This window comes from Phyllobates terribilis, unplaced genomic scaffold, assembly GCF_046119375.1.
Source record: "Phyllobates terribilis strain yellow unplaced genomic scaffold, ASM4611937v1 Scaffold_2__4_contigs__length_985480577, whole genome shotgun sequence".
Taxonomy (NCBI): Eukaryota; Metazoa; Chordata; class Amphibia; order Anura; family Dendrobatidae; genus Phyllobates; species Phyllobates terribilis.
The window spans coordinates 206574232-206597180 of record NW_027362762.1 but is presented as its reverse complement, the minus strand read 5'-3'; the positions used below and the strand labels follow the sequence as shown (position 1 = coordinate 206597180).

The 22949-nt window shown below is 40.6% G+C and overlaps 2 protein-coding genes across 2 annotated transcripts in view; one reads left to right on the top strand and one right to left on the bottom strand.

Moving 5' to 3' along the window:
• The window catches only part of RB1 (RB transcriptional corepressor 1), a 282945-nt gene that overhangs the window by 162837 nt on the left and 97159 nt on the right, over nucleotides 1-22949 (top strand). The window lies entirely within an intron of this gene.
• LPAR6 (lysophosphatidic acid receptor 6) lies at nucleotides 14665-17458 on the bottom strand. Its single transcript, XM_073663830.1, has one exon. It carries the CDS (start codon nucleotides 16872-16874, stop codon nucleotides 15834-15836), a length of 1041 nt encoding a protein of 346 aa, XP_073519931.1. The 5' UTR covers nucleotides 16875-17458; the 3' UTR covers nucleotides 14665-15833.

Genomic DNA, 22949 nt, shown 5'->3' with positions numbered 1-22949 from the left:
GCCGCCCCAGAAAATGGCGCGTTCATAGAAGCGCCATCTTCTGGCGCTGTACCCAACTCATCCAGGGCCCTGGTGCGGTGGCTCACTGGGTAATAAAGGGGTTAAGGCCAGCTTGGCATTATCAGCTGGCCCTAAGCCCGAAATTCATGGGGTCACGCCAATATTAGACATGACCACCATGAATTTCTAGTAAAGTATTTAAAAAAACACAACACCCAGAATAAAGTCCTTTAATTGAAATAAACACACAATTCTTTATTGTTCTAAATTAAACCATACTTACCGTCGCGCCCATTCCAGCTGAAGCCAACGATCTCCTGCAATAAAAGTAAAATAATAAAGCAACCTCATCCTTACCTTTCCATGGCTCCCACGACAGCTTCAGCTCTGCTACATCGAGATGACAGGCTGGACCGCAGCAGAACGCTGCCATCCAGCCTGTCATCCCGCAGACACTGAGAAGCGCAGGCATACTTCCACTCCTCAGTGTCTGGCTGTGACGGCATAAAGATGAGCCGAGGTCATGTCCAATGAACTCAGCTCACCTCATGCACGTCACTGACAGCGTGGGAAAATTCTCCTGCACTCAGCACTTCAGCGTGAGAATTTTCCCACGCTGTCAGTGACGTGCATGAGGTGAGCTGAGTTCATTGGACATGAACTCGGCTCATCTGGATGACGTCACAGAGAGACACTGAGGAGCGCAAGCAAGCCTGCGCTTCTCAGTGTCTGCGGGATGACAAGCTGGATGGCAGCGTTCTGCTGCGGTCCAGCCTGTCATCTCGATGTAGCAGAGCTGGAGCTGTCCTGGGAACCATCGAAAGGTAAGGATGATGTTGCTTTATTATTTTTCTTTTATTGCAGGAGATCGTTGGCTTCAGCTGGAATGGGCGTGATGGTAAGTATGGTTTAATTTAGAACAATAAAGAATTGTGTGTTTATTTCAATTAAAGGACTTTATTCTGGGTGTTTGTGTTTTTCTTTAACTTTGACTATGGGGTTAGTAATGGGGGTGTCTTATAGACGCCTCTCCATTACTAACCTGGGCTTGATGTCATCTGGCATTATAAGCTGACATCAACCCCAGCCCTATTACCCCACTGCCACCGCTACAGGGCAGTGTGAAGAGCGAGGCTAAGTGCCAGAATTGGCGCATCCTATGGATGCGCCATTTCTGGGGCGGCTGACGGCTGGTGTTTCTAGCCTGGGAGGGGGCCAATATTCATGGCACCCTTCCTGGGCTATTAAAATCAGCCCCCAAGCTGTCTGCCTAGCCTTTGCTAGCTAATAAATTAGGGGGGACCCCACGTTATTTTTTTGGGGGGGTTCCCCCATTTTAATAGCTAGTAAAGGCTAGGTATTCAGCTGGGGGCTGATATTAGTTGCCTGGGAAGCTCCATGGGTATTACCCCCTTCCCAGGCTTCAAACATTTGCCCCAGCTGTCTGCTTAACCTCCGCTAGAGACTAAAATTAAGGGGAACCCCACGCCAATTTTTTTTAAAATAAATCCTTTATTTTAACACTAAATGACAAGTACAGTAATCAACACTGTCACTGTACTTCATATATATGTGACTGACATGTTTCTATCTATCTAATCTATGTATGTTTCTCTATTCTTTCTATTCTAAATTGTCGGGTACAGATGCTGAATTGCCGGCCGGCTTTCTTAAAGAGACGGTGCACGAAAACACTAATATTTTTTTAAATAAATCCTTTACACTAAATGACAAGTACAGTAAGCAACACTGTCACAGTACTTCATATATATGTGACTGACATGTTTCTATCTATCTAATCTATGTGTGAAGCTCTATTCTGTCTGTTATAAATTGTCGGGTACCGCTGCTGAATTGCCGGCCGGCTTTTTTAAAGAGACGGTGCACGAAAACACTAATATTTTTTAAAATAAATCCTTTACACTAAATGACAAGTACAGTAAGCAACACTGTCACTGTACTTCATATATATGTGACTGACATGCTTCTATCTACCTAATCTATGTGTGAAGCTCTATTCTTTCTGTTGTAAATTGTCGGGTACCGGTGAATGCCGCTGATGAATTGCCGGCTTTTCATGTCATTCTACATTATTCTTAGTTGTTTTACTTCATGTAGAATTAACCTACAAGGAAAGAAAGGGTTTATTTTCATTCCGATATTTGTGTCCCATTGACTTGCATTGGTTTCCGGTATCGGAATCGGCGATATCCGATACTTTTTGGGTATCGGCCTATCCAATCCGATACGATATTTCCTGATATCGGAAGGTATCGCTCAACACTACTAAGCACCCTATATTATTTTCTTGCACTATTGCTATTTATTTATTTACTGCAGGGTATTTGCTTATTATTTTTTTATCATGAGTTTTGTCTGTTTAGTGGCCAGTGGGATCATGTGCCTACATGCTGCATGCTTACCAATTTATATTTAAGTAGAGCTCATGAATATGCTGGACTCTGGCAGCAAGTTTAGTAGTCCTTTAATCTCCTGATAGAACAGGGATTTTATCAAAACTACACTATGCAAACCAGTAAGTGATACATCGCTTGAATAAGGGTCTCTGTCTCTACATTATGCTGCTCTCAGATTAAGTAGCAAAAAACTGGGAACAGATTCCCTTTAAGTAAAGTATGCAACAATATAGCAGTAATGTTACATTTTTGTGCCAAATACAGCAAGTAGATTTTTAGAAACTGTAATATCCCTGAAAGTATTATATATCCTTGTGATTATATGTGGATTAGCCCAGAAGAGAACAAGCCTTGTTCAAGGTATAGTGTCATCTCTACCACACCCTATTGGGTGTATAATATTGGTCATTATATGTAAATGTAGATGATGTGTGAACTCTGCACATTGCATTGCAACGTGTGGTGCAGCATGTGACTTATTTGTATGCTGCATATTTGTACAGAATTAAATTAGATAACTATAGCATAATTTACCTACAGTTCTGATGCTTGGGGGTAACTGAGAGGTAGAAATGTTTTAGGTATTCCATAATTTTGCCTTGGGTTACAAATGGAATATATAAGTGACTTGTTTATAGGCTGTGACCCCAACTGATCCAGACTGCCGTTTAGTACATCAACCTTGATTGAAAGCCCAGTGGAATAAGATGCATTAAATTTACTTACAGGGACTGGAGTACATTTTTGTTGTAATTGGCGGCGTAAATTACGGTGTATTTGTCAGCCACACCCACTTAAAAAAAAGTCCACAGCTGGGATAAGAACCACCCAAGTCAAATATTTTTGCGCAAGTATGAGTTGAACAAAATTTTGTGATATCTTATGCGGTTTTGCAACAGAATTCTGGAGGAAACTATTTAATGAATAAGCCTTTAAATGTATTTTAAAACTGCACTTAAAAGGCTATGAAGGCAATTATTTGATTCTGTGACTACCAATAAAATATGGCTAATCTAGTCTAACGAATATATTTAATATTTGCATTGGAAATGGACAAAAAACTCCATCAAAAATGGCAGGTGGTATAGCAGCGATCATACAGCCATTATTCTGAATTTCTTCGCTGCCAGGATTCTCCGGTGTCACTGCCGAGAGCTGGCGGTCACGTAACCACAAGTATACGATTTATATACATACAGGCACGTGCCAACGAGACGTGCTCAGCCTATCTCAATACGAACACGTTTCATCAGAATGTGGACGAAGTATGCAAATCATATACTTGCAGTCACGTGACCGCCTGCTCTCGGCAACGACACCGGAGAATCCTATCAGTGTGCAATGCGCACACTGCAATGGTTCAGAAGTCAGCAGTCACATACAGATATTTAGCAGCGGACCAGAAAATCCTTTTAAGAGACTATGCTAGATGGTCACAACGTGGGGTCATGGACAGAAGGGGTATCACTTGTATATATTACATAGGAAAAATTATATTCTGTCACCTTAATGCAATATCCTTAGATTTTCTAAATCTCCTTGTTTTAATTAGTTATGTACGTTCTCTTCACCAGGATCTGACACACTGACCCACCCAGTGAGAAAGCAAGTCAGAACTATGAACCAAATGGCATAATATATTATCCTATATATTCAGCGTGTTCATTTATGTTTTCTGTTCCAGCACTGATTCATCCAGGTTAAGCCCAGCTGGAGGTGTGATCCTCCCAATGTTTCCTCCACAAGTACAAACAAGCCCATTAAGGCACAGCCCCAAAGACACAGCGAGGACAGGCTGAACACCGGCCTTATGATTTCTATTATTACTATTGTTGTAGTAGCAGTAAAGATGAGACATCAGTGAATTTTAACATTCAAAAAACGGTCTGTCATCAGTGTTTTCGTCTGATTTTTGATCATTATTTGGGTAGGGTTTTATTTTTTTTAATCAGTGATTTTAATGTATGAATAAATAAGTTGCAAAGCTCCTCTAATGCATAACTGTATTAACCATGGCCTGCATATTGAACATCCTGGTGCCATGCATGTGATGTCAGTGATTTTTATAGACTCATAGACTTGTATGAGTAATTTAAATCCGTGACTCCTATAAAAAACGGACATGTTACCCTGATTATTTGTAGATTACTCAGTGTGCAAAAAAAATCACAAACATTTGTGCAACCCCATAGCTTATAATGGGTATGTGTTCTATCCGTTAAAAATACAGAACACGTATGTGATTCATGGTTGTCTGAATGAGGCCTTATAAGGTGGTTGGTGGAGTTTATTCATAAGCTGGGATGTATATTTAGTAATGCATAAGCCAAATACTGGCATATATGACTGTTTTATATGATTGTCAGTGGTCTGCTATATGGTTTTTGATTTGAAAGCATCTGTTTGATACATTTTTCTTATAGAATAATCTGGTACAGACTGTTCCCCTTTATTCTACAGCAGGGATGTGAAACTCAAATACACAGAAGACCAAAATTTAAAACTGTGACAAAGTCACAGGCCAACCTTGATATTTATTAAAAAAAGAAAAACCCTTAATATTTGATGGGTTCACAGAGGAGCATACCTCACAGCTTTGCCCTTACAAAGTAATTTTCCTCCTATTAAAGCCCCTAGGTTGCAGTTTCATTGCCCCCATAAAGTATGATACCAACAAAAGTGCCCCCAAACACCGTATGATACCCCCACAGTGAATTCCTCCACAGTAGCCTCCACACGTATGGTATGGTGCCCTACTGTACCCCCCCAATTCCCCTGGCAAAGAATAGTGACCTCAACACAGTATCATGCTCAACTTTGATCCCCATACAGCCCTCGACACAGTATAATGGTCCCCGCATAGTCCTCCACACAGAATTATGGGCCCACCATAGTCCTCCATAAAGAATAATGGCCCTGCATAGTCCTCCATACAGTATAATGGGCCCCACATAGTCCTCCATACAGAATAATGGCCCCGCATGGTCCTCCATACAGTATAATGGGCCCCACATAGTCCTGCCTAAAGAATAATAGACCCACATAGTCCGCCATACAGAATAATGGCCCCACATTGTCCTCCATACAGAATAATAGCCCCACATAGTCCTCCATACATTATACTGAGCCCCACATAGTCCTCCATACAGTATAATGGGCCCACATAGTCCTCCATACAGAATAATAGCCTCACATAGTCCTCCATACAGAATAATAGCCCCACATAGTCCTCCATACATTATACTCAGCCCCACATAGTCCTCCATACATTATAATGAGCCCCACACAGTCCTCTCAATACAGAATAATAGCCCCACATAGTCCTCCATACATTATACTGAGCCCCACATAGTCCTCCATAGAGTATAATGGGCCCACATAGTCCTCCATACAGAATAATGGCCCCACATAGTTCTCCATACAGTATAATGGGCCCCACATAGTCCTCCATACAGTATACTGAGCCCCACATAGTCTTGCATACAGAATAATAGTCCCACATAGTTCTCCATACAGAATAATGGGCCCCACATAGTCTACCATACATTATACTTAGCCCCACATAGTCCTCCATAGAGTATAATGGGTCCCACACAGTCCTCCATACAGAATAATTGCCCCACATAGTCCTCCATATGGCATCACGGGCCAGAGTTTGACGTGTGTGTTATACAGCATCCTGATATTGCACACAATGGGTGTCGCCCTAAATTATGTGCTGCTTTTAGGTGGTATTTACCAGTTTAAGAGGAGGTCGTGGGCAAAGTTTTGCTTTAACATATGATCTGTAATTTACAAAATACCAGTTTTTCACCATACTGTGCAGTGTGTTCACTTAGATGCCTGACCACAGTTGGGCCCACAGTCTGTGGTATATACACCAAGGTCAGTTAAGTTTCACAAATTGGTCACAGAATGAAAATCATTAAAAGGGAATCTGTCACCAGGTTTTGTCACCTAATCTTCGAGCAGCTTAATATGTACAGACTGAGATTCTGATTCCAGCAACGTGTACTGATTGCTGAAGGTTTGCTATAATCACTGTTTTATCTGCGGATTATCAAAAGTGATTTTATCAAAAGTAAACCAAATATACTGGGGGTCTCTGCCCCTATATCATCCTGCTCTCAGATGAAGTATAAAAAAAACCTGGTGACAGATTCCCTTTAATAGTGAAGATCGGTGACTCTATACTGGAGTCTATACTATAGATATATATTGTAAGAACAGTGTGACTGTATATGGGGTCTGTAGTATATTTCTGCTTATACATATTCATCTTTAGTCAGTAAGTACTCAGTCAGCTTGCTGGTCCTGTATTCCCAGTGCCCTTATCTATAGAGCTGCTGCTGTGACACCACTTACTGATATCTCTTTAAACTGTGTATTGTATCTGGCTGCATGTTTGGATAAGTGAATTTCTAGTTATGCTCTGTTTCTTCTCAATAGAGCACAAAATATTTGAGGTTAAGATGTAGTTCAGATTTGCATAAAAATTGTTAGTAAAGCAACTCTGCATATAAACTACATAAATGCCAAGCACCAAATATTTATACATTCTTATTTGGAGCCGTTTTTCAGAAGTGTAATTGAGGTTCTTTACATCATGCAACAGATTAAGAACGGACATAGAAATGTGCAAAAGTGCAAGCAATTCTTTGATCTGTGATATACACAGCGACTTTGGCGACCACATTCACCAGCTGTATGTGGTGATGTAGCAGAGGTGTACTGCCAGAGTTGCTTAGAAGCCCCTGCCTCCACGTTCCGTGGAAAAAGGGTTACAGTGTGGGGCTCTGCAGTATAAGGGTGTGTGCACACATAGCGTTTTTGCTTTTTTTCCGCTGCCGAAACGCAGTGAAAACTCTTATTAATTGGTCTGCCAGCTATTGCAGTAGAATAAACCGCAGCATGTCCATTGTGCATTCGTTTCCGCCGCAAATTTGCGCCCATTGAGGTCTATTGAACCGCAGCAAATCAACAGGTATAATATCTATTAAAGCCAATGGGCGCAAATTCGCCACTGAAACGCGCTGCGGGTGGTACCCGGTTCGGCAGAGGAGGACTACTATTCCTCTCATCCGACCGCTGCTCCCGCTGATAACAGCGAGAGAGGCGCGGCTGAGGGGAGCAATAGTCTCCTCAGCCGAGCCAGGTACCATGCGGTGTAAAAAAACAAAACAAAAAAAAACACTATACTCACCTGTCCGGCGCCCCCCGGTGTGTCCTCCTGGTCCTCGGCGATCTGATCAGGTCGGCTGCACACTGCCGGGAGCGCGCTTGCTCCCAGCAGTGTACTGCGCTGCCAGGACCTGTGGTCACGTGAGCTCTCAGCTTTTGATCAGCAGAGAGTTCACGTGACCTCACCATGGGGCCATTCTCAAGAATGTTCCCACCAGTACTGGTCTTGATCTCTCCGGGGCTGATAAGCTGATGAACCTCAGTGACCTCACTCCTGCAGCAGCAATGTATACTGACAGGAGTGATTTTACACTCCTGTCAGTGTACATTGCTGTCTTCTACAGCAGTGACATCAGTAATTGCTGATGTCACTGCTCTAGAAGTGACACGGATCGCCAAGGGGCAATCGTTGGCGGTAATCGTGGACTACGTCGTGACGGCGGACAGGTGAGGGATATGTTTGCTTTTTATTTTACGTTTTTTTCAGAAGACGCTCTCCATTACTAACCTGGGCTTCACGTCAGCCGCCAATACAAGACTGACGTGAACCCCAACCTCATTACCCCAATCGCCACCGCTACAGGGCAGTGGGAAGAGCAGAGGCTAAGTGCCAGACTTGGCGCACCTTATGTATGCGCCATTTCTGGGTCTGCTGAGGGGTGATATTAATAGCCACGGAGGGGCTAGTATTCATGGCCCCTTCCCTGGCTTTTAATATGAGCCCTCAGCTGTCTGTTTAGCATCTTCTGGTTAGATTTTATAGGGGGACCCCATGTCAAATTTTTTTTCTGGGGTCCCTCTGTAATCTAGCCAATAAAGGCTAAACAAACAGCTGTGGGATGATATTAATAGCCAGGGAACATTGTTGGCTAATGGCCCCTTCCCCGGCTACTAATATCAGCCCCAAACGGTTGGCTTTCCCTCTGCTGGTTATAAAAATGACGCTGGAGCTCATGCCATCCATGGTTACGTCCACTAGCAACTAGCTAACTAACGGTCACTTGCCTGGGATCATTATATTAAAATTTTCTTGTCTTGAGAGAAACCTTATTTTTGGCCTGGAAATTGTTGGCATTGAGATGGATGGGCAATATACAGCCAACATTGAGATCTTGGATCGCATTGGTTAACTCAATCATCCCTTTCGAAAAGATAGTATACTAAAACAGAGGTTGTCCATTAAAATTCTCCAAAATATGGGACTATTGGAATTCTTCGTGTCACTTAGGCAAAGGGTTTGTGCTGGGAGAGTAAATTTGAAAGGGATGTGAGAACAAATGGAAAACCACAAGTTATAAGTGACAAATGTTGCTTATAGTGGCAGGCATTTAGCTCCATATATATTACGATGAGAGTCAATCTGAGCATGGAAAGGATAAAGACAGCATAAGTTTGATAAGTTATTGTTGAGGGTTAAAAGTTTGGATGGTATCCTAATTAGGTAAATACTAGTGTTGAGCGAGTATGTTCTAGTAACCCTTTCGCCGAGTATGCTCGGGCGAGCTCCGATTATTTACAGCTGCTCGGTGATGAGGTTAAATCGCTCCCGTGTGCATTATTTGCAACTGTTTGACAGCTTTATTACATGGGAAGAATGTCTATTTCTTACACATTCCTCACATGTAATAAAGCTGTCAAACAGTTGCAAATAATGCACACGGGAGCGATTTAACATTATCACCGAGCAGCTGTAAATAATCGGAGCTCGGCCCGAGCATACTCGGACAGGACATACTCGCTCAACCCTAGTAAATACCCTTTTTCTCTCCTCTTTATCTAAATTCAGAAGATATGACATCCACAGGGCAAAGAAATTATTCATATGCATGCGATAACCCATCCGACCTGTTTATTTTAATGTGTTCTCATCAGTGTAAGAGGTGTAGATCTGTGTTGTTGTGATGTCTCTGGATGTTTTCTATTACCAAATGCAATGTGTAATTGTTTAAAAAAAATTGTTTAATAAAACAAATTAAGTTTAACTAACTGTCACTATATCAGTTGTCGTAACCATGGACACCTAAGGTCCTGCAATGCCCTGCACATGAGGAAAGAGACATAGTGAATCAGAAAAACTATACTACATTTCTAATTGGAGGTATTTGCTAATATTATTATTATTACACCTACTACATATTGGAATAGGATCTTGGAGATGGGAATACCCCTTTAAGGAAACCAGTCAGCTAATTCATGCTGCGCTTGGTTCATAGACCACCTCATTTAATGCAAACATATATGATTTACCCTGTAAAGGCTACCTGTGACAAGGTGACTAGATTGATTAGTCACAAAGGTATGTATCCGCTTCTGCCTGCCCCACTCTCTAGACTGACAGATCTCTCCCTAATTGTAGATGTATCGGGAAATTTGTCAAGTTTATGGGAAGATTTGTCAGCTGAGCGGGGCAGGGAGATGACTGGGACATACTTCTGTGACTAGTCATTCTGGTCACCTTTTTTCATGCTGCTATTTTTAAGCATACTCTGAAATTTGCAGCGTTTCAGAGTGAAACGTACATGCATACAATACTAGAGCCGGTCTCTGATTCAGGATGCCCATCATTTAGGCAGCATGAATTAACGGACGGGTTTTCTGTTAAGTGGTTTGATTGGTAACATATCTTTTTGAATAAATGTCACTTGACTCTCACACACACACACACACACACACACACACACACATACACACACACACACACACACACACACACACACACACACACCTCTTACATTCCCAGATTTGTCATTGAGTCTGCACTTTTTTGTATAATTATCTTGGGATTATTGCAATACTTAATAAGTAATAGTGGAAGAGTTATAACATTTGATTGCATTGTTCTTTCAAATGTGGTACGTTTTTATTCTTGCATATGAAAGTGTCTGAAACAAGTAGACGGAGTAAAGTTAATAAACCGTTCATCGATAGGTGTGTGCTTAGAAACTGTTTCCCATGGTGAAATTTATGTGGTCAGGTTGAAATATGCAAATTTCTTTTTTTTTTATTATTATTATTATGTTACAAATTACAGTACACTGACTCCTTTACAAACAAAGTGTTTTGCTTTTTTGAGGGTCTTCATAAGTGTTTCTAGTGTTTTTCTTTTAATTTGAACATTTTGAACATGTATTTTTTTTATATACTGGCCATGTCAAATTGTTATAGAGGTTTCTTGATGAACACCATACACAGAACATTGTGCATTTAAAGAAAATGCCACTGACCCCAAACCATTTGAAGATGTTAAGAACCACAAGCTATGTATGTAGGCTTCGCAATAATTTTACTATAGACTTTATACAGAATCTCTTCCTCATTTGCGAACAGCATGATGCACAGTTGAAACCAGAAGTTTACATCCACTATATAAAAAGACATATGCATATTTTTCTCAATATCTGACATGAAATCAGAATAAACCTTCCCCGTTTTAGATCAGATATTGAGAAAAACATGCATATATGTCTTTTTATATAGTGCATGTAAACTTCTGGTGCCAAATATATATATATATAAAATCCCTGTTTTTTTCTGCTGTAGGTGTACCAGCTCTTTGAATTTTGAGCTTATTATAACCACTGACTGCTTTCTGTGTACATTGTGCCTAGGCAGAAAGCTGTAAAGCAGAGGTTGGGTGTTTATACCGAACCCATGAATATGGAAGTCTACCTGACTGCATATTTACTAGTCCTCTACTGATCAAATCACTGTTTTATTAACAGATTTGTAAAACTCCAGCAATTATGGTCTCTCACTCCATATTATGCTGCTCCGATTAGGCGGCAAAAACGACAGGTTCCATTTAAAGCACCACTCCAGTGTTTTTTTTTTATTGCAGTGCTGGAGTGGTGCCACTAATCTAAGTTCCCTGCACTTAGTCTCATACTTACCAGCTACCATCCTCTTTTATCGCCGCTGCTTCGGTCGGTCTCCAGCTGATTGTGACTTACCGGATCGCTCCAGTGTTTGCTGGATGATCCGCAAGTCATAACTCAGTGGAAGTCTAGGAGAGCCAGAATGAGGTTCTCATAGGCGTACACTAAGAGCTTGTGACTTTTATTTCTGACTTCTGGTTAGCCAGAAGTTGTGGTCAAAAGATGATGATGTGAGACCTGAGCGGCGCCTGGAAGAGCTGAAGACGGTGGCTGTTAAGTATCATACTACGGACAGGGAACGTGCATTAGTGACACCACTCCAGCGCTAAAATAAAAAAACGATGGAATGGTGTTTTAAAGTAACATCTCACCTCAGTATTTTTTTACTGATAATGTGCAGAGAAAAACAGCATGAAATACAAAGCAAATTGCTGCGTGTGATCAGCTAATGTTAATAGATGTGTGTTTTTTAAAGAAAAATATTCAGGGAATCAGGCTTTTGCTTTTTGGCCTCAATGGCAAATTAAATTTTAAAGTGACTGTCAGCACAGAATGATGGTTCAAATCAAGTACAGGCGCTCGGTGCATCATGGTGTGGTCAAACATTTAACTAAACCTTCCCACCTGCTTGTTTTCCCTCTGTCTCCACCCCTCTCTTCTTTGATTGACAGATCTTGATAGATGGAAAACAAGCAGGTGGGAAGGTATACTTAAATGTTTGGCTGCGCATTGATGCTCTGAGCGCCTGTACTTGATTTGAACAGTCATTCTGTGCTGACAGTCCCTTTAAACTTGAATTGCCATTAAGACCACTTTCAGACAGTTGTGTAGTACAGCTTCATTGCACCTGTACTACAAATGCAACACCCTAACCTCCAATGGTTCACCAGAGCAGAAGCCAGTCTATAATACAAGCCAATAGTGCTCTATCTCAGGTTCTGTTGACCAACAAGAGGTGTGGTGATAGAGGCACATAAAAGCACCTTTAATTAAGTGATGGCAAGTCTGGACATCCTCGATCCAGATGTAGAGGATTACTGTGTGCATTCTGCAGCGCAAATTACAAAACTGTACATGTGGATTGAGTTTTTATTTGCGGATGGAATAATCTAATCACCATCTACACACATTTTCAAATGTCAAGGAAATGCCATGGATTTCCCTTTTTAATAAAGGGTTGAAATCTGAAGTGAATCCACTAGAAAATCCACATATAACACAGTTGGGTTATTATGCGAAATCATTGATTGCTTTTTTTCTGTGGCACTAAAGGACCTCTGATCAGCTACTTGTTTGCTGATCAGCGGTCGTTTCATAGCCTGCTTACACTGGCAGACTCTGATTCAGATGCACAGTGGATGATCTGTTATAGATCGCACAGTGCACATAGGTTATCGTTGTGGTTGACAGCACAAGCCCTGTTTACACAGGAAGATGCACTAATCACAACGGTGGTGTTTTGGGCAAGCCAAAAGATTATTTCACCCAACAAATGAGCATTTTGCTTGTTTGTCAGGTAATCCGCAGCTTGCACGCTTGTTTGCGGTAATAATGCAGTGTTATATATAAGAATGCTTTCACATTGCGTTTGTTGGCCCCGTTGGGGCATACATCCAAAATCCCCCTCAAAACAGGGTCCAGGCGTATGCGCCGATGGAGCGATAGACTGTAATGATGCAGACAGAGTGAAAGTACACTCTGACGTGCATCATTTTTGGGAGTGTATGCCTACTGGAGACTGACACTCAAACGTAGCAGACTACGTCTGAGTGTCCGGCTCCTGTAAGTGTACACTCCCAAAAAAAAGTGCATGGCAGAGCTCGCGCTCGCTCTGTCTGCATCATTACAGTCTATTGGCCCCTTCGGGGCATTCGCCTGGACCCTGTTGTGACAGGGATTTCCGACGTATGACCTGAAGGGGACACAGAACGCACCCTAAGGTCTCTGACAAAATACTGAATTTCTCACATCCCATTGGATGTTGACAACTATGTTTGAAATGACTGAAAATACTAGTCTGAACAAGCCTTTAATCCTCACAGCACAACTGAGCTGTTCATGCATGCAGCCATGTTCCCTGTACTACTACATTAATTGTCCCAAGTGACCATCAATCATCATAAAGTGTCCAGATGAAGTGTATAACATTGCATATTCAGCACATGGTACCAAGTGACCAGATCTGTTCTCTGGTGAGTTGCTTACATATTTTGCTATACAGCAATAGGCCAGTCATGCGATTTAAACAACCTTAAACCAAGTCTTTTTACTTGTCCAACTATTCTTTGGTCCTTGAAGTGTAAGTAGTAGGTGCATAATTGCTTAGTTTTCAATTGTGTCTAAAGACCTATGATATTACTATGTAAATGTAATGTGCACATTTGTACTGTCTTTTCTCAATTTAAATTACAAGTGCGTTTTCTGTGCTGTCCATAATTAACAAGAGCTGGAGATATGCTGAAGCCTTTTGTGTTCAATGGGACTAACACCCTGGAGCAGAGAAGCTTTTGTCCTGAGCCTTCCAGCTCCAGAATACCAGGACATTGAATTGATTAGTGGAAGCAGTGGGTGGATGGTAGGGGAAGGGAATTCATGAGCACTGACCTGCATGTGCTCATCACCTTTTCCCATTTGTCCTCAGGAAAAGGAGTTGCTTGAACTTAGTAATAATGCATCTTTGGCATGTCTTAACAGAGCAGACCTTTCCTGAGTGAACTCCTTTTGAGAAGTGATTAATCATGTTGCCCAGGTTTCATGCAGACAGTGTCTGCTTTTTTCATGACCATCACATTAGACATACATTTTTTATTCATGGCCAAAATAGTTTGATCTTAGTTCTCACAAAATGTAATGAGATATATAAATGTGATACTCGTATGATGCGTGTGTGTGTGTATGTATATATGTATATATGTGTGTATGTATGTATGTATATATGTGTGTGTGTATATATATATATATATATATATATATATATATATATATATATATATATATATATATATATATATATATATATATATATATATGCAGGATTTTGGTGCAGTCTTGCATTTATTAGGATGTAGTAGGCATATGTTTCATGCAAGGAACTGAATGTGTCTGCGCTAAGTTGTTAACAAGCTCCAATATATCATGCTCCGTCTACTTAAACCTGCATTGTGGGACAAAAATACTCAGTTGCTAAAATGTTGGATTTGAAGAAAGTTTAATAAAACCAAGTATTCGATGAGGAGTTTGTCCTGGTTAAAGTGCCAACTTTCAATACATTCACAATTCAGTCACTACAGAGTGGAGTAGATTTTGCATGTACAGTGTTTGTGAAAAGCATGAGCCAAGTCAAATACTATTATCATATTCAGTAATATACCAAATGTAATGGCCTTCTGTAAGAAGGAAATAGTCCACATTCAACATCTTTACTCTCAGCCGATGTACAAAAAACAGGTTGAATGCATATCATTCAGAAGAAAAGACGTTAAGAGTTCATATACCATATGCAAGTAGTAGCCATATGCGCAAATAATAAAACCTTTTTGAAAGGAAATGGATGGTAAGTTTCATTTCTTTCAAATACTTTCAGGTAAAGCCAGCAGAACCACATATGTACACAATTATACAGTTTTAAACAAATTAAGACTTTGGCAGCCTCTGCCTCATTGGAACTGACGTGCTTAAGCTGAATGAGGCTGCATATGTTTGTGTGTGTCTGTATGTATGTATGTATATATTCATTTTATATTTATATTTATATATATATATATATATATATATATATATATGTGGGTATGTATGTACGGTGTATATATACACACACGTATAAATATATAATTTATCTTAATGACTAACATTGCTGCCAAAGTCAACAGCAGCACGTTCTTTGTAAATACTTGCCCCCCCCCCCCCCCCCTTAAAAGGGGTGTATAAAATACAAGACTACATTCAGGGACTTGATAGGTATGGGGACCCACATCAGCTTCAAAGCAGGTGGAGTTGTGCATTATGATGAGCTATTGGGCTGCAGAGGGCCTGTTTGCTGTTTTTGCACAGAAACCCTCTTCTGCCTGTGTCCCCCCGACCACATTTACCCCCCAACTCCCACCCCAACCCGATGTTACCAAGACCCTCTGCATACTTCTTAATATGACACTCCAAACTTCACAGTCCAAAAAAAAACAAGTAGTTGGGTACCATTAATTTTTCTAAAGTTCAACAAAACAAATGCTTTGTGATAGGTATCCGGGTTTTAAAGTAAGGAAGGATTGGCTTGTTCAGTCAACTGACCATTTCCCCTACAATGTTATTAATCCAGGGGTTTTACAGGGGTCTTTTCTTTGTTTTCCGCTAAGCAATCCAGACATCATATTGTGGATTCATTTTCAAATATTTTAGCTTTAAGCGTTTGTAAGCTATGCTGAATAAAATTTTCTGTAGCCATTGCCTCAGAGAAGTGAGAGTCTTTCCTCATAGGTCGGTTTCTCTTTTTTATGGAATTTTGAATTGTCTCTGAAGTAAAGTAGTAGATGATGGGGTCAAAGCAGCAGTTAGATACCGCAATACACAATGTAATCGGGTACATAATTCGGACTGCAGCCTTCACTGAGCAATTGCTGAATACCTCTGTCCTCATAAGAGAGTATAGCACCAAATTGACATTGTAAGGTATGAAGCAGAAACAAAAGATCACCAGATGGACAACTATCATTTTCAGCACTTTCCTTTTGTTCAGTTTGCTTCTGCTCAAAGTCATTGGTTTCTTCAACGTCTTCAAAACTATCGCTGAACAGAAAACATTGAGGATGAGAGGGATGAAAAAGCCCACTATTTCAATAAATATCACAATCTTAGATAGATATGTTTTCCAAGTATCCTCTGAAAAGTTCTCAAAGCAAGTCTGGGTAGTGTTGTTTTTATTATTTGCATTTGTAGACCGGAAAAAGGATGAAGGGGCACTGCCCATAAGAACGGTGATCCACACAGCCAGGCAGACAATTTTGGCATTTCTTTTTGTCCTGATGGTCTTTGATCGAAAAGGGTATACTATTGCCAAATAGCGATCCACGCTTATACAAGTGAGGAACAGGATGCTGCCGTACATATTTGTATAGAACAGGGTGACAGATATTTTGCACAGTATATCTGTAAAAGGCCAATGGCGGGCCGAAAAGTAGAAAATCCGAAAAGGGAGCGTAAATACAAACAAAAGGTCAGAAATGGCCAGATTGATCATGTACGTCGTGGTTTCATTCCGTATTTTTAAGGTGCAACTGAAAATGTACAAGGCAACACAATTTGCGATGAGGCCGAGAACAAACACCATGCTAAATACACACCCATACAAGGTGTACTTAAAGTTGTCATCCACTGAACAGTTTGCGTCGGAGATATTTCTTACCATCATATTTGGAATCCTAGGAATTGTTTTGATGGTTCAGATGGAAGTTTTTATAATCACAGATCCTCGGCAGAACACATACACCACAGCGTATCTTCAGCAGAGATGTCTTCTAGGACAATCTTGTAGCATCACCTAGAAACTTGTCCTGATTTTTCTTCTCCAAAGAAAAATGTAGCATGTACTTGAAGATGTACGGTTATAAACATCTCCCGTATTTCTTATTATTGCTTCCTCGCGATTCGCTCTCACTATACAGCTGCTGTCTTTACAGCCCAGCTCCTACCAGTAAAAGGCAGGGCAGATGCAGCTGACTGAGACTTTCACAAGCCGTGTGAGCGGAGATTTTGAGAGAGCAGAGAATGTTTCTCAGTGTCTTGTCTCACTGAGTAAAATCCAAACATTCCTGGGAAAGTCTTCTGCTGCTTTATGGCGATCTTTCCAATGAAAACTTGTTGGTTTGAAGAAGACGACCAAAGTTTTAGGTTGGAAGAAAATCCAGCTAGCTTTGATGTGTAATGTCTGTACAGGCGTCTGCTCGTTTGAAACCTTACACTTAAAAAGCCTGAACAACACAGGAAGAGGCTGGCACTAAACAAAGGCTAGACACTGCCCAGTTTGTTTGCTTGCTCTGCTCTCAGTCTGATAGTCTTTTGGGAATATACCTGAGGGGGGATTGTGAATGACTAGCAAGAGATCTTGCTGAGTGATCCATTAACTATAAATGTGCTGCAGTAAATGCTGCTTGCATATATTTTTCTATCATGTATTTGGTAATACTGCTATAATGGACTGCAGTGTTAGGCTATGTTCACACATGGTGTTTTTGCAGCATTTTGTTTATGCAACCAAAACTTTCCCTCTTAGCAGTAAAAACTCTTCTTATAAAACGCAGCTATTTGCTGCATTTTTTGTGTGTGGATAATCGGTGCTATTTGGTCACAGTACATATTTTAAAAAATTAAGCTTTTGATGTGTTTTTTTTGTATGAATAAAACTATTTTCTGCTTTTGTGTGTGTGCAGCATGTTTGAATTTTTTTCATTGGGTGTATAAAATGCTGCAGAAATGCTTAAAGTATTGACATGGTACAGTGTGCAAATTTATTCAGGAAAAAAAACTAGCGTGTAGATGAGATTTATTTAATCTCCTAGTTCTTGATGGCACTGTAAAATGCAGCTTTTTTTCTGTAGGAAAAAAATGCAGCAAAACAATGCTATGTCTGAACATGGCCTTTTTTCGTTTGTTACGGAAGTGAGATGAAACTTTATTATCTGGTGACCATGTGGAGCATGCCTGAAGTACATGAAATTAGTGTTTTACTAGCTGAAAGTGTTAATGGTTGGATCATAATCTTTTTTTATATTTATAATAATAAAATTTTATTTCTATAGCATCAACATATTCCGCAGCACTTTCCATTTTAGAAGGAATTTACAGACAATAAAAGACATTACTGAATAGCAATCACATATATCAACAGATAGCAAGGGGAGTGAGGGCCCTGCTCTCAATCTGAGGAAATAGTGGAGACACGAAAGGTGGATGGTAACAATTGCTTGTATTGTACTGTCAACCATCAATTTAATAAATGGGGTATTCACATAATGCTGAATGAACCAGTTGCCAACCATTATGTGTACAACTACGAACACAGAGAGCTATTAAGTACATGGGGGTGTGTGAACAGATGATACGAGGGTCCTGATTTGGAAGGAAATTTTGTATGGGAAAAACAGGGATAGTAGACAAGTGAGGTGAGGTGATAGGTCAATCTAAAGAAATGTGGTTTTAGGGCACTCTTAAAAGAACTGTGCGTATTGGGGATTAATCAAAGTGTCCTGGGTAGTGTGTTCCAAGCATGGAGCGCTTTGTGGGTGAGCTTGATGAGTTTATATTGAACTCTGTTGCGGATGGGTAATCAGTGCAACGACTGGCACAGGGTGGAGGCATCAGTGTAGCAGTTGGCGAAGAATATGATCCTGGCTGCTGCATTCAGGATGGATTGGAGAGGGGAGAGTTTTGTAAGAGGGAGACCGATTAGTAGAGAGTTGCAATAGTCCAGACAAGAATGAATAAGGGCGACAATAAGAGTTTTTGCAGAGTCAAAGGTAAGAAAAGGTCGAATTCTAGAAATGCTTTTCATGTGTAAAGGACATGAACGAGCGAGTGATCGGGTGTAGGGAGTGAATGAAATATCTGAATCATGTATGCCCCCAAGACAGCGAGCATATTTTGTTATATAACATATATTGTGAGTGTCACTGAGCATACTCCTTGGGCAGCTTACTAATGCTACCATGCTTGTGATGGCAGCTCACTAATGCTGCTATGCTTATGGCACCTCACTAAATTTACCATGCTTGTAATGGCAGCTCTCTAATGCTACCACGTTTGTGATGGCAGCTCTCTAATGCTACCGTGCTTGTGATGGCAGCTCTCTAATGCTACCATGCTTATGATGACCTAAACTGTGTATTTAAATCGGATTATGTATATGACATCTACTGGAATTTAGGAGTCAAGATGTTTTTCACATTTGAAGTCCAGAAAAGATTACACTTTGACAAGATAAGATCCATGCTGACCTCCTTGCCCTTCCTGAGCTGCCCTTCCACTTATCATCAGGTCAGAAAGCAGCTGGGACAGAAAAGGGTAAACATGTGGTGAGCCGTTATTTCGGATTTTAGCCTCATCATTTTACACTCTGTGTAAACAGTTCATGCTTCTTTAATAGAGGTTTCTTTGTGGTTTGCTTGTCATGGATGTCACATGTGAGTATATGGTCAATGACAAATCTTTGCCTTGTTGAAGCAACGTAATGATTGCAAGATTCTAGTTTATAAAAATTAAGGTAATTGTAAAAAATTTGGCAGCCTAAAGGGGTTGTCCACTGCTTTTATCTTGATGGCCTATCCTTAGGATAAGTCATTACTATCAGATCAGTGGTGGGGGAGGTTACGAGGTTAAACCCGGTACCCTCAGCAGTCTGTATAGTAGCCATGGTTCTATAAGAATGAATAGGGGCGGATGTGTGGTATCTGGTCGCAGTCATCATACAATTGGTGGAGCTGTGCAGCTCTGAAATGATCACATCTGCCCAGCACTGGGAACAGCTGATTGTAGGGGTGTCGCACCTCATGCTATTTGCTTACTTACGGCCACATTCCAACTAGACATGTGGTGTGCACGCTGCAAGTGTCAGAAGTCTGCAGTCACTATTCTGCAGACTTTTATAGCAAACGACCAGACAACCAATTTAAATTAAATAACTTTCAATGCCATATAAAATTGGCAAAATAAATGTGAACGCTTAGCTACTCTTTAATCTCAAGGCAGAGAAGATGTGTGTGTTACCACTTCTATTGAATGAGTCAAGCTAGTTTTCTGCCTCTGCTTTTGAAAGTTATGAAATGTAGGAAGTGGCACCATACAAGAAACACATTCAGTTGGGAAAAAGACTGTCTGACATAAAAAAAAAAAAATAATAATAAAATGGTATCTAATGCCATTCTGTGTGTATGTATGTATATATATATGTATATATATATGTATATATATATATATATATATATATATATATATATATATATATATATATATATATATATATATAATATTTACGCAATCAGACTGGAATACCTTACCACAAGGGGTAGTAATGGCTGACACTATAACAGCTTTTATAGAAGGGTTGGATGATGTCCTCAGTACACATAACATTGTGGATTATAGATAATTTAGTGACAAAGAATGTATAATTGGTCGAGAAAGGTTGAACTTGATGAACGTGAGTCTTTTTTTAGCCTATGTAACTATATGTCCAGTGGTGTGAAAAAGTGTTATCACGCTTACTGATTTCTTATTCTTTTGCATGTATGTTACACGTAAATGTTTCAGATTTCAATACAGTTTTAAATATTAGACAAAGATAATACAAGTAAACATAAAATGCAGTTTTTAAATGAAGGTCTTTATTAATAAGGAAAAAGAAATCCAAACCTACAGGGCCCTGTGTGAAAAAGTTTAATTTTCCTACCCACACACAGGCCTGATAACTGCCACACCTGTTCTCAATCAAGAAATCACTTGAATAGGACCTGCCTGACAAAGTGAAGTAGACTAAAAGATCCTCAAAAGCTAGACATCATGCTGCGATCCAAAGAAATTCAGGGACAAATGAGAAACAAAGCAATTGAGATCTATTAGTCTGGAATGGGTTATAAAGCCATTTCTAAAGCTTTGGGACTCCAGCGAACCACAGTGAGAGCTATTATCCACAAAAGGCGAAAACATGGAACAGTGGTGAATGTTCCCAGGAATGGCCGGCCGACCAAAGTTAGCCTAAGAGCGCAGCAACGACTCATCCAAGAGGTCACAAAAGACCCCACACCAACATCCAAAGAACTGAAGGCGTCACTTGCATAAATTAAATTTAGGGTTCATGACTCCACCATAAGAAAGAGACTGGGCAAAAATGGTATGTATGGCAGAGTTCCAAGACGAAAACCACTGCTGAGCAAAAAGAAAATAAAGACTCCTATCATTTTTGCTAGAAAACCACTTAATGATCGCCAAGACTTTTGGGAGAATACGCTGTGGATTGACGAGACTAAAGTTAAACATAGCATAACATAGCATTTCAGAAAACATCATACCAACAGTAAAATATGGTGGTGGTAGTGTGATGGTCTGGGTCTGTTTTGCTGCTTCAGGACCTGTAAGACTTGCTGTGGTAAATTGAACCATCAAATCTGCTGCCTACCAAAAAATCCTGAAGGAGAATGTCCGGCTATCTGTTCGTGACCTCAAACTGAAGCGCACTTGGGTTATGCAGCAGGACAATGATCCAAAACACACCAGCAAGTCCACCTCTGAATGGCTTAAGAAAATCAAAGTTAAGACTTTGGAGTGGCCTAGTCAAAGTCCTGACCTTAATCCGATTTGAGATGCTGTGGCATTACCTTAAAAAGGTGGTTCATGCTCGGAAACCCTCCAATGTGGCTGAATTACAACAATTTTACAAAGATGAGTGGGCCAAAATTCCTCCAAAGCGTTGTAAAAGACTGATTGCCAGTTACCGCAAACGCTTGATTGCAATTGTTGGTGCTAAGGGCGGCCCAACCAGTTATTAGATTTAGGGGGCAATCACTTTTTCACACAAGGCCCTGTAGGTTCGGATTTCTTTTTCCTTTAATAATAAAGACCTTCATTTAAAAACTGCATTTTGTGTTTACTTGTGTTATCTTTGTCTAATATTTAAATTTGTTTGGTGATCTGAAACATTTAAGTGTGCAAACATGCAAACGAATAAGAAATCACTTTTTCACGCCACTATATGTATGGAAAAAGACAGATATTGAACATTTATTTTTATTTATTTTACTCAGTTGTATAGTGCCATCAATTCCACAGTGCTTTACAGACATTATCGGCACTGTCCCTATTGGGGCTCACAATCTACAGTCCCTAACAGTATGTCTTTGGAGTGTCGGAGAAAACCGTAGAACCCGAAGGAAAACCACGCAAACACAGGGAGAACATACAAACTCCTTGCAGATATTGTCCTTGAAAGGATTTGAACCCAGGACCTCAGTTCTGCAAGTCTGCAGTGCTAACCACTGAGTCACCGTGCTAAAATATGTCACCAACTCATTCATTCTGGGCCAGAAGACTTGGTGGTCAATCAAAATACTAGTAATTTTTGATGCACACATGCGCATATATATTCATGCTCACACAGGGCGGCGGCTTCCCTCTGTACTCGGTCCCCAGCCGCCACTATTTCTTCCGGTGTGCCGCCCCCGCCTTGCACAAGCATTTGTACCAGAACATTACCCGTGCCCTCACTACGCAGTCACTGGGAAGGTCCACCTAACCATGGACATGTGGACAAATGCTTGTGGCCAGGGATGGTACATTTCACTGGCGGCACACTGGGTTAATATTGTGGAAGCCGGGACCCAGTCGGACCCTGGGACGGAACACGTCCTCCCGACGACAAGGATTGCGGGCCCTGTTTCAATCAGGGTTGCCCCCACATTCTATAGCTCCTGCACCTCGACCTCCTCCAACTCCGAAA

What these genes read in the sequence shown, in the direction of transcription:
- LPAR6 (XM_073663830.1), bottom strand. Translation starts at nt 16,874, where the DNA reads ATGATGGTAAGAAATATCTCCGACGCAAACTGTTCAGTGGATGACAAC.